Raw genomic sequence first — 13072 nt, 5'->3', positions numbered from 1 at the left:
CTAAGCTGGATGGGAAGTAGTTCATTTATTCCTGGTAGCAACATAAGCTGTTAAAACTTCAAACTTAATGTAAACCCAAAGGCTACTTCAAATATCATCAGAATGCTAGTATAGCACAGCATTTAAAGGAAAAAAAAATTCTGGAAAATACAAATTACAGTAGTAAAAACTCCCAATTATTTTAGAACATACCACTAACTTTTGAAAGCTAAGAGGCTGCTATGCTTGATTGATCCACCTAAAGGGTAAATACTCAGGCACCAAACTGATCTATCAAAAGTTTCTAACCAAATTTAAAAAGAAAGTTTTTAGGGTTTTGAACTTCAAGGGCTATGCAATCTAATCAGGAATCATCTCCCCTGCCAACAAACAAAAAATAAAACAAAACAAAACATTTTTGGTAAACTTAAATAGGAAATGCAAATAAAATGCTAACATTCTTTGGATTTGCTTTCAAATTGTATTGTCAATCCTGAGGATGATTATGAAAACGTCCCCAAGATGCAATCATAACTGCCAAGAGCCAAAAATGATGATTCAGAAGAATCCTGAAAATACATATGTAAGTTGGACTGTTTAGACTCAAATTTCAACTGTGATGTGCCTGTATGGACAGTGTGTGTCAGCATGACCTTTTCAAAATGTGTATGTCTAATATCATGTTGGATTCCCCACCCCTCTGGTTCCCAACACTAGAAGCACTAAATCGATTTTATTAAAGACACAGTCATAAAATTGAGGGAAAACTGTAGTCAATACCCGATCTTTCCTCATACCACTGACCTTCTCAACACTTAGAGAAAGATATTCCTTCTGCTGAGTACTGTGATAATTTGAAGAGAAAAACATACTAACCAAGAACAGGAACTGAAGTCTTCTGGTGTTGATAAGAGGCCATGATACTATTTGCAGTCGAATTGGGACCTAGAACCTAAGTAGAAAGTAGATCAGCAAAGATTATATTTCTGGTGACCACAGATACCAAAGGCCAAGTTTCTACCAGCAGTAAAGAGCATGTCATTTTCACGGTATCAAGCACAGTAATTCTCTTTTCCTTTGTGATTTTTACTTTGCCAGTTTTTCCAGTCTTGACTCAGACCTCCAAATCTCCTTTCTTCCAGAAGACAAGGTAATGATAAGGGGAAAACAAAAAAGGAAAATCTTAAGGAATATAAGCCATACCCTGAGGGGAGGAGTACAAGAGGTTATAGAATACACAGAGCATCAATTTGCCCTCAAAAGATCTGTGGGAATTTTGATATTAAAACAAATACGTGCATATATCATGGAGTAGAACGCAAACTGTGCACACGTGTTCAAGGTAAAACCAGAGCCTTCACAGGAATTCCACGTTTGTATAAGCCTCAGGGGGCACATGCCAGGCCCTCTGCTTTGTCTTCACTTGGCTCAGCATGCATACCCTCGGGGGCACCTTCTCAGCAGCAATGTGCGCTCAAAGCACTTCCATATGACTCGGGATCCCGCACACGTGCCATTACCATAATTTACCAACCAAAGCAAACACATGATTTTCTGGTCATTTTCCCCAGAAGATTCTTAAAGTTGGTGTCTCAGAAATTAATACGATCTTCAGCCATCAAAAAGAATGAAATCTTGCCATCTGCAATAACATGGGTAGAGCTAAAGTGTATTACACTAAGGGAAATAAGTCAGAGAAAGACAAATACCGTACAATCTTACTCTAACGGATAAACATATGGGAAGGTGGAAAAGAAAAAAAGGAGAGGGGAAACAAGCCATAAGAGACTCTTATGATACAGAACAAACTGAGGGTTGATGGAGGGAGGTGGGTGGGGGATGGGCTGAGTGGGGGATGGGGATTAAAGAGGAAACTTGTTGTTATGAGCACCGGGTAAATTATGTAAGTGACGAATCACTAAGTTCTACCTCAGAAACCAGTACTGCACTGTAGATTAAGCAAAATTTAAATCAAAAAAATTAAAAATTTAAAAATATATAAAAAATTAAAAAAAATTACTATGATCTGAATAGAAGAGGGTAGGGGAGAGCATGAGGAGGTATTATAAATTGCTAAGCTTCAAAACCACTACAGTTTTGAAGATGATCACATTTCTTCTAGGAAATACCTATTTTCGTAAATTCAAATATTTGTGGGGTGCTGATTCTCAACTTTTATTTTTAAGGTATGCTATATGTACCTACATCTACCCTCTTATCTAACCTTCAGAACATTCCAGTGAAATGTATAGGAAAGTATATCCCCATTTGTAACTGAGGAAATTGAGGCCCCAGTAGAGCTGCTGAGTTTCTAACCAGTGAGCTCAATACCAGTCTCTCTCCATGCTCCAAACCCACCCTTCTCTACAGTGCTTGTGATGCTGGGACTGGGAACCTGAGAAAAATCCCACCTTTGTCAGCTGGCTCGTTATGCGGACATCAGAGGGAGAGTGCAAGGCTGGACGAAAAGGAATGTGCTCCTTGCTTTCACTCAACAGTTCTTTACCCTGGTAGCAGCGGTTCATTCCAGTTTACTTATTTCTCTACCCTTAGAGCTATCATGCCCCCTCAGAAGTCCCACCACCAGCTGGCTGGCGCCCCTTCTCAGAGGGTCAAGAACCAGCTCAGCAGGGCCCCACCTCCAAGCTTCTAAACCATAGTAAACCCAAACCCTTCCTCTGTTCCCTCATAGTTACTATCTCAGCATTCCCCCTTTGCCTTTCAGTTCTCCAATACTTGTTCAACCAGTTCCCTGTATTAAATTCTCTCTGTTACAATAACCGCTGTGGTTGTTTTCCTTAATGGACTGTCCCTGACACACCAGCCTTTCTGAATCAAAACAGAAACTCTTTAACAATCCGCCTCAGGTGTGAGAGACTGACCAAAGTACACACAATAGATAACACATCAGAATTCCTGACAGGACACAACTACCTTAAACATGAGCAAAGCTCCTCATGACAAGAGAGTAGAAGTGACAAGTCAAATTTTCCATAAAACAAAAGAGAAAGCAATTGTCTACAAGGGTTACTTTTTTTGTTGTTGTTATAGATTTTATTTATTTTAGAGAGAGAGAGAGAGAGAGAGAGAGAGAGAGCATGCAAGCGGAGGGAGGGGCAGAGGGAGAGGGAGACAGAGAATCTCAAGCAGACTCTGTGCTGAGTGCAGAGCCCAATGTAGGGCTCCATGCCACGACTCTAAGATCATGACCTGAGCCAAAATCAAGAGTCAGATGCTTAACTGACTGACAACCCAGGGGCCCCTGTCTGGGTTACTTTAAAACACTCTGATACCATTCAAAGTCTGAACAGGGAGGTGAGAGGCCAACTCTGGCCCTAGCTCCCCCCTTGCCCACTCTAATCTCACTGAAGGCAGGGGCAACAGTCTGACTTGCCCATCTTCTTCACGACAGCTGTTTCATGCGGAAAGGAGAAATAAAAGCAAACTTAACCCAGTCCAGGGTGTACTCAAATAGAAAATCTTCTTACAGACAGCTTCAACATAAGCCTAGGCTAATGTAACTATGGAATATTATGTTTTTAAGAAAAAGAAAATCTTTTGCTTTGACTTTTAAGAGATCGTGTGAACATAAAAATCTGTGAAATGACTTTTAAAAAACGTACATTCTGTCTCTGAGGAAAACTTACAGGTGTAGCTGAATTCTGCTGGTGAGTGAGAGTCCAAATTTCTGGAAGTGACCTTTCCATCAGCTGGAGGGTATCTTCAAAGGCCTTCTGTAATTCCCTTCCTTGCTCATCAAACTCAAAGAGAAAGAGCACCTTTAAAATATGGTATACTTCATCTAGAGAGAAGAAATTTGAGAAAGTGGTTAACTTGGGTCCCCAGCTCCATTGCTAGGATCATAACACAGTTTCTTTCCCAAGCAAAAAAATACTTAATATCACCCTACAGTTGCCATGTCCCGCATTTTCTTCTGTCTCCCCAAATGCTGGAGTAATTCAACCTACTACAAAAAGAAAAAGGAACACACTGGGGCCCAAGTAGGAAGCAGTGTCTTCATAATCCTTTCCCCCAGCTTTGGTGCTAATGCCTCCCAGCAGGGCTGGGTGGGGGTCAGTGCAGGAAGGCTCTGAGGTTCCCAGCTGAGGGTGGTTCAGGAACGTGCTCTGAAATGACACTTCCTGTTGAAAGTTTCTGTCTTTCCTCAAGTTGGGAAAACTGTATCTTAATTATTTGCTAAACTCTGTGCTATCCATTTACTTTTTTTGTGTGGCAAGAATCATCAGTATTGAGAATATACCTTTCAATTTTTCAGTGCTCTGTACAACTTCACCGAGCGCCTCCAAAAGGGCCAGATCCTCCAGTGGACTCCCTTCTTTGAGGCTATGCTTCTTCCGCTCTGCTTTGCGGCGATTCTTAGATGATCGCCTGGTAGAAGACATTGGAAAGATGTTATAAAAGGGGATCTCTTTGCACTGAACAGATTAAAATGAATGTACCTGTTGGCCACAAACTTTCTGGGAACCCAGAGAGTCTACAAATGGTATGTATATGTGGGGGAAAATGGTAATGAGGTGTTGGGAGTGATAGCTAAAATAAATTAGGAAAGGTGAGTGTTACAGGCAGGAAATAATAAGGAAAAGTAGTAGGTGGCGGGCGCCTGGGTGGCTCAGTTGGTTAAGCGACTGCCTTCGGCTCAGGTCATGATCCTGGAGTCCCGGGATCGAGGCCCGCATCAGACTCCCTGCTCAGCGAGGAGCCTCCCTCTAACCCTCCCCCCTCTCATGTGCTCTCTCTCTCATTCTCACTCTCAAAATAAATAAATAAATCTTAAAAAAAAAAAAAAGTAGTAGCTGGCCTTGAAATTTTAATTAAAATACAGAGTAAAATGAGGTTATATCTGATAATGACAGCTAGAACAACAGAACCAACTTAAATTTTGTAATGAAAAATAAGTTTAATTTTAAATAAGGAGACATAGACATAGCACAGAAATTTGGATGTAACAAAATATATATGAATCCTGTATCTTTCCTGCTCAAAGCTCTTTAATTATGCCACCTGTCTTGTCTGGGACTCTCCTGCCCTGTGAAAAGCCCAGTTTCTAGCGGCCTCTCTTGCAGTTTCTGATCACCCCATATAACCTCAGAAATCTCTATTCTGAATTCCTAAAGCATGATTCAGTTTATTTATCTTTTTTCTTAAGATTTTATTTATTTTTCAGAGAGAGAGAGCGTGCACAGACACACACAAGTAGGGGGAACGGCAGGCAGTGGGAGAGGGAGAAGCAGGCCCCCCTGCTGAGCAGGGAGCCCGATGCAGGCCTTGAACCCAGGACTCAGGGATCATGACCCAAGCTGAAGGCAGACACTTAACCGACTGAGCCACCCAGGCGTCCTATCATGATTCAGTTTAAATACACCATCTGGCATTGTTTTATGCTTCCCAAGGATGACTATAGGCTCTTATAACTCACATCTCCTTAAAAGTTTCTGGGAACATCCACTACAACTAGCATATGGGTGTTGTGACCAAATGCTACACTGCGTAAGCATGATGACTTGTTTTACATTAATAGCCTCTTCTAATCCTGACTTTGAACTGAAGATGCCTGATACCTTTTTTCTTTATAATCTTTATTTTTTCCAGCCCCCACACAATCCAGTCACCTAATATTTGTTAAATGAATAAAATCAGATGTCACAAAAATTGAGTACCAGTGTAAGGGCCTCATGGGCACGGACAAACACACAGTCCACGAGGCTGCAGCAGAAAAACATTTCAACACCAAGTCTAATTTCTTAGATATGTGGGGAAACCCCTTGCACACCAAATCCTGGCCTTGAGCTCTGTCCTCTCTCTCTCCCCTGCACTGTCCTGATGAGAAACGGACCCCCTCACATGCACTTTCTCCATATGCCCAGGGCCTGGCCAACGTGCTGAATAAACATGATACATACGCTGATATCCTGGAGTTGCTATGGGAGTATTTGTCACTCATTACACTGCTAGTTTCAGAGAAGAGGTCTGACTCTTGACCCTGGGGCACCTCATCATCTAGAAAAGAAGAACCAGACACAGAATGAAAACTCCCTGCTGATGTAGATTTACCTTCGGTAGGGTAAGTGGACTAGAGTTAACCAGGGCATATCTGACGATGGATGAAAATTATTATAAAGTAGATCTCAACGTGAAATGAGACAATATCAAATACAGTTATTCCTACCATACACCAGCGCACCAGTACCAAGCTTATTTTTTCTTTTCTCTCCTTTCTGAAAGCAAAGGAACCTTTGCAGGGCAAGAAGGCTCATTTTGCTCTGCTTGGTGGGGGTGCAGGGAATGTGTGGCAGAGCTCTTCCCATTCATGCTTGGTCCTGCCCCCGACCCTCCCCAACACGCACAGACATACACAACCCCTAAGGGGTTTCACAGAGGCCTTAGATGTCCCCCAGCATGGTAATCACAGTGCAGGAGGCACAATAAGCAGCTAAGACAAAGTGTAATGTGTCCCCACAGTGCCCAAGCGTCCATGTCTTCATGCAGACACTCACCCAGATTCACCTGCTGTGCCTGCTCCTTGAGCTCTCGAACCACCAATAAACGCTTTTTATAGCGACTGAATGTGGCTGTCTGAGAGTCCAGAAGTGCCATATAATTCTTCTGGGCTGGGGGTGCAGATGGAAAATAATTTGAGCAAAATGTTTAAGTAAAGAGAAAAACTCGATAAAGGCAGTGAGGGAGTAAGAATTTAACAAAAAGAAACAGGTTACTAGGTTTTCCAAGCAAGATTTTTTTCCTTAACGAGAATTAACCTACATTGTTTTAGGAGAATGAACTACACGTTGAAATTTCAGATTTCAGAGTTCATTAACATCATCCTAGAACACTCTCTAGCACTAAATTAGTAAAATCACCTGAACAAAGACTAGGTACCCAAGAGCGGACCAGCAAAGAAAAGGAGTATACAAGGAAGCTGTTAACAAAAACAGGACAGTCACTGAGATGCTTCTGAAACATGGGTATTAGGCCTATGCAGATGAACAGTCAGCATTTTTCTAGGTGCTCATTAGGGGAGAAAATCCAAGCAAGAAATGGCTAGATGGACGTCTAGAGGGTCAGGATGGATGCTTTTAGTAACCAGGTAAGGGTAGCTAGGTGAATGATATGAAAAGAATCCTCCCATGGTGTTAATGAGGATGGGGGAGGGGGATGCAGGCAGGGTAAGCGTGTGAGTACATGTACACATCACAAAGGCCAGAGCCTACTCACAGGGTGGACTGTACTAAAAAAGGCAGAGCTTAAAACCAACCCCCCACTGCTAGAAATTTCTGTAAGCCAAACTGATGTCCTTCTCTTCCACTTTGCTTTTAAGGAGTCATAGTTATCACCCAAGTGTTCCAGAACTGGTAAAACTCACCTGGTTCAATATACAAATATCCCCTCCACTTAGATTTACCAATTGTAAACATTTTGCTTCCTGTTTCTCTCCATACACATACACAACTATTATTTTGTGGGGCCTTTTGAGAGTAGGTTGCAGATATGATCCTTCCCTCTTAAATACTTCAGAACATCTCTCTTAAGAATAAGGACATTAGGGGCGCCTGGGTGGCTTGGTCGTTGGACACCTGCCTTTGGCTCAGGTCGTGGTTCCAGGGTCCCGGAATCGAGCCCTCCATCGGGCTCCCTGCTCTGAGGGAAGCTTGCTTCTCCCTCTCCCACCCCCCCTGCTTGTGTTTCCTCTCTCACCGTGTCTCTCTCTGTCAAATAAATAAATAAAATCTTAAAAAAAAAAAAAAGAGTAAGGACATTATTATGATCTCATGAGTTGTGGGATCGAGCTCCATGTCAGGCTCCGTACTCAGCAGGGAGTCTGCTTAAAATTTTCTCCCTCTGCCCCTTTCCCGACTCTCTAATAAATAAATAAATCTTAAAAAAAGAATAGGACATTATCTAACATAAGCACAATACAACTATTAAATGCAAGAAATTGGCCACTGACAAAATACTGTATTATCTAATATCTAGTTCATATTCAAGTTTACCAACTACTCCCAAATACAAAGCTTTTTTTTTTTTTTTAAAGATTTTATTTATTTGACACACACACATAGAGAGAGCGCTCACAAGCACGGGGAGCAGCAGAGGGAGCGAGAGAAGCAGACTCCCCGCTGAGCTGGGAGCCCAATGCGGGGCTCAATCCCAGGACCGTGAGATCATGACCTGAGCCGAAGGCAGACGCTTAACCGACTGAGCCACCCAGGCAGGCTCCCCTACAAATATAAAGATTCTTAACCGTTATCTTATCACGTATTTTTAACATTCAAATATTTTATATACTACCATTTGACAGTTTAGCATATTTAAAAATCCTGGTCAGAATTAAGTATTACATTCAGTGAAGAACTCATGATTCAAGGATGTAATAACAGGGAGTATTCTTCTCTCTCGCTTCCCCACCTCTACACTTCCAAATGTAGAATTCTGAGATGTAACCCTTACCTTCTAAAATGGAAGGCTTTATGTTGGTTTCTATTATATCTGGTCTGTTATATTTGTGTACCTAAAAGGAAAAAGACAGTAATTTTAGGCAAGAAAACTGCAAGTCACTGTAGAGTTAAGACACTTGGAAGTAAATGGATGACTTTCAGAGGTCACCAGGTTATTTTCAAGAGGAGCAGGCCTCTACAAGCTAATGAACATTCAACTCATTTCAGTAAAAACCAGGAATATTTCACATTTACAAAACAGACTAATTCCGAACATCAAGAGTAAATTTTTTAAATGGTTTTAAAAATACTGCTTATCCTTAGGCCAGGAACCTAAACTATTTTGACTTAGTTTCGTTAGCCTCAGAAGACAAGGGATCCCAGCTGACCCTGTCCCCCCTGCACTCTCACTCTGCTGAGCACCTAACGCAGGCAGGGTTTTAAAAGTTCTCCTACCAGTCTCAGAGCTTCTTCCCAGGCAGCTCCTTCTAATAATAAGAGCACAGCTTCTTCATAATCCTGACAAGGAAACATCAAGAAAAATAACAGGTAAACAGAGCAAGCGTGTCAGATGCCAGCATGACCGACTGCAAGGCCGCCTCAGAGCAGTCTCTCTGCCCGCCTATCCCTTATGGTGCCAGTCCCTGCTCAGTAAACAATGATGCAGACACAATGGGCATGGTGGGGGGAAGGTACACATTCTGGAAATAACCACAGAACACATGGCATCATCTCCCTGCGGCCCTGAGCATCGAAACCCCCAGAGAGGTCGGACGGAAATGCCCACCGCCTCAGGTACACCACCCAGTTCGATTTGACAGGTTTAGGGGCTTTTAAACTCTTCTTTTTGCTCTTTAATGTTTTTTTTTTTCCCCTCCAACTTTTATTTTGAAACACTTCAAAACTACAAGAAGCTGAGAGATGAGGGTAATAAACACCTGCATATCCTAAGTCTTCAAGCATTTTTGATACTTGTAGCCTTACCAGTAAAAATTTTTGAGCATGTACCGCAGTATGTAATTACTTAATGTACTCATAAAGCATATAAAACAAAGCATTTTTATAGGTCCATTTCATGTTTCCCTCTTAATATTGAAGTACAGTTGACATACAATGTTATTATCAGCTTCAGGCTTGGAACACAGTGATCGGACAGCTCTGTATGTTACTCAGTGCTCCCCACAGTGAGTACAGTCCTGGGAATCTGTCACCACACAACATGATTCCAGTATTACTGACTGTACTTCCCCAAGCTGTACTTTTCATCTCTATGACTTATTTATTTTATAACTAGAAGTTTGTGAAACTGGAAATAAGTGAAACAAAACACATATTATTTTTTTTTAAAGGGGAGGCAGAAAGCTGAAACCATGAGTCAGACACTTAACCGACTGTGCCAGGCGCCCCTGTATTTCACCCTTTTAAAATGTGTTTTGTGGGGCACCTGGGTGGTTCAGTCAGTTAAGCATCTGAGTTTTGTTTCGGCTCAGGTCATGCTCTCAGGGTCATGAGATCGAGCCCCATGTCAGGCTCTGCACTCAGTGCGGAGTCTGCTTAAGATTCTCTCTTTCTTTCCCTCTCCCTCTCTACCTCCTTGCTACTCTCTTTCTCCCTCTCAAATAAATAAATAAATCTTTAAAAACAAAAAGGTGAGGGCGCCTGGGTGGCTCAGTCAGTTAAGCGTCTGCCTTCAGCTCAGGTCATGATCCTGGAGTCCTGGGATCGAGTCCCACATCGGGCTCCCTGCTCAGCGGAGGGTCTGCTTCTCCCTCCGACCCTCTTCCCTCTCGTGCTCTCTATCTCTCATTCTCTCTCTCTCAAATAAATAAATAAAATCTTAAAAAAAAAAAAGGTGAGATACATAAAACAACTGGCTGGGTTTCATCCAGTAGTCACAGTGATAAAAAGAAGGGGGGATAGGTATGCATTAGATTAAAAGAGATTTGAGAGACATAAGATACAAAATGCAACACATGACCCTAGATTGGAACCTATTTTGGATCAACTTACTGTAAACAATTTTAGAACCACTGAGGGAACTTGAATTTTAATTATTACATAAATTAAAATGTACTGACATGAAAAGATACCATAAACAAAGCAAATTTAAAAACAGCACAGTGTAATTTCATTTGGGTTAAAAATGCACGTGTGTGTGTGTTACAGAGAAAGAGCACCACAGGAAGAATTAGAAATAGAAGGGAATACTAGCAAACTCGAGTGGTAGGAATACATGCTTTATTTTCTTGTTAATTACTTTCAGCATTTTAAATAATCTACAATACATACATACTACTTTAAGTTACTTTTAATTAAAAATATTAAATAAAAGTAAGCATTTTCTTCCCAGACCCCAGTGCATATGTCCCACTAACAGGCCCATACCACAGGTCCATGAAGGTACATAGCACGGTATGTGCTGTTTGACCCGCAGAGAAAGAAAGGGGAGGGGGGTGTTTTACCAAGGTGACAATCACATGACATACAAGCACTCTGAAGTGTACAATTTGTGGCATTTACTGTGTTCACCAAGTTGTGTGACCACCTTTTTAAAAATCACCTGATAAAACACTCCCATTTCTCCACTCCCTTCCTCCTCTGGTGACCTCTGATATGCCCTTTCTCTGGGTTTGCCTACTCAGGATATATCATGCAACAGAAACCATACAATAGGTGACCTTTTGTGTCCGGCTTTTTTTACTAAGCATAATGTCTTCAAGATTTATCCAAGTTGTAGTATGTATCAGTTCTTTGTTCCATTTTTTAAATTTTTCCAATTATAGCAAAATGCACATAAAATTTACCATTTTAACCATTTTTTTTTACTGTCCAGTCCAGTGGCATTAAGTAAATTCACAATGTTGTGAAGCCATCACCACCATCCATCTCCAGAACATTTTCCACCTTACAAAACTGAAACTCTATACCCGTAAAACAGTAACTTCCCATGTTCCTCTCCAGCCTCTGGCAACCACCATTCCACTTCCTGTCTCTAGGATTCTAACCACTCTAGGTACCTCATATAAGTAGAATCCTACCGTACTAGTCCTTTTATATCTGGTTTATTTCACTTAGCATAATGTTTTCAAGGTTTATTCAAACTGAAGCATCCGTTTTACATTCCTTTTTATGACTTTCTTCTGTGTGTGTACAAATGTGTGTGTGTGTGTGTGTGTGTGTGTGTGTAACTGACGATTTATCCATTCATCTCTCATTGATGGACATCTGGGTTGTTTCTTCCTTTTGGTTATCATAAATAATGCTGTTATAAACATCTGCACACTGGTTTCTTTGCGGACATGTTTCCATTTCTCCTGAGTAGATACTTAGGAGTGGAACTGTTGGGTCATATGTTTATGTTGATGTGGGGCTTGATCCAAGGACCCTGGGATCATGACCTGAGCTGAAGTCAGACGCTTAAATGACTGAGCCACCCAGGCGCCCCATATGTTGGACTTTTTAAGGACCCATTAAACTGTTTCCCATAGGGGCTGTGCCATTTTACATTCCCAGCAGCAATGTACAAGGGTTCTTATTTCTCCACATCCTTGCCAATTTTTTTTTTTTTTTTTTTTGATTAAAGCTATTCTAGTGGGTACTGTGGTTTTGATTTGCATTTCTTTTTTTTTAAGCTCATTTTATTTTATTTTTTTAAAGACTTTATTTACTTATTTGAGAGAGAGAATGAGAGAGAGCATGAGAGAGGGGAGGGTCAGAGGGAGAAGCAGACTCACCGCCGAGCAGGGAGCCCGATGCGGGACTTGATCCCGGGACTCCAGGATCATGACTTGAGCCGAAGGCAGTCGCTTAACCAACTGAGCCACCCAGGCGCCCTGATTTGCATTTCTTTAAATGAACAATGAAGCTAAATAACTTTTCATGTGCTTGTTGGCCATTTTTATGTTTTCTTTTTTTTTTAAGATTTTTTATCTATTTATTTGACAGATAGCACAAGCAGGGGGAGTGGTAGGCAGAGGCAGAGGGAGAAGCAGGCTCCCCACTGAGCAGGGACCCCGATGTGGGGCTCGATCCCAGGACCCTGGGATCATGGCCTGAACTGAAGGCAGACACTTAACCGACTGAGCCACCCAGGTGCCCCTATTTGTATGTTTTCTTGAGAGAAATAGCTATTCAAGTCTTTTGGCCATTTTAAAAATGGGTTGTTTTGTCTTTTTGTTGTTGTCAAATTTCTTGACATATTCTGGATATAACAAGAAAACTATAAACCAGTATCGCTCAAGAAAATTTTAGCAAACTGAATCCACTAATAATGAAAAAGGATAATACATTATGACCAAGATGGTTTTAACCTAAGGAATGTAAGATTGGTTTAACATTCAAAGATCAATGTAATTCATCCTAGCACTGGTCTAAAACAGAATACCTTAGTTGAAAATGCATTTGACAAAATTCAATACCTCTTCATGATAAAAACTCTGAGAACCAAGAATAGAAAGGAATTTCCTCAACCAAGAGGGCAAGGATTGGCAATTTTTTTCTGTAAAAGGCTAGATAGCAAATATTTTAGGCTTTGTGGTCAGACCATCTCTGTCACAACTCTTCAACTCTGGGGTTGTAGGTACCAAAACCACCACAGAAAATACGTAAACAAATAGGTGTGGCTATGTTCCAATAAAACT

The 13072-nt window shown here is 41.3% G+C and overlaps 1 protein-coding gene across 2 annotated transcripts in view; it reads right to left on the bottom strand.

Annotated features, from left to right (window-relative positions):
* ELP1 (elongator complex protein 1) overlaps positions 1-13072 on the bottom strand; it is a 57009-nt gene that overhangs the window by 3849 nt on the left and 40088 nt on the right. For both annotated transcript variants that reach the window (XR_003523718.1, XM_027615722.2), the window contains exons 30-36: positions 8889-8951; positions 8446-8506; positions 6495-6608; positions 5901-5997; positions 4241-4368; positions 3627-3781; positions 856-931 (exon numbers count right to left, since the gene is read on the bottom strand). Coding sequence is in view for 1 of the 2 variants with exons in the window: in XM_027615722.2 (XP_027471523.1) it covers positions 856-931; positions 3627-3781; positions 4241-4368; positions 5901-5997; positions 6495-6608; positions 8446-8506; positions 8889-8951 (694 nt within the window). In the remaining variant the exon portion in view is untranslated. The remainder of the gene's footprint in view (positions 1-855; positions 932-3626; positions 3782-4240; positions 4369-5900; positions 5998-6494; positions 6609-8445; positions 8507-8888; positions 8952-13072) is intronic.

This window comes from Zalophus californianus, chromosome 13 (genome assembly GCF_009762305.2).
Source record: "Zalophus californianus isolate mZalCal1 chromosome 13, mZalCal1.pri.v2, whole genome shotgun sequence".
Classification (NCBI taxonomy): Eukaryota; Metazoa; Chordata; class Mammalia; order Carnivora; family Otariidae; genus Zalophus; species Zalophus californianus.
Note: the sequence above shows the minus strand (reverse complement) of the source record. Positions and strands in the feature narration are given on the sequence as shown.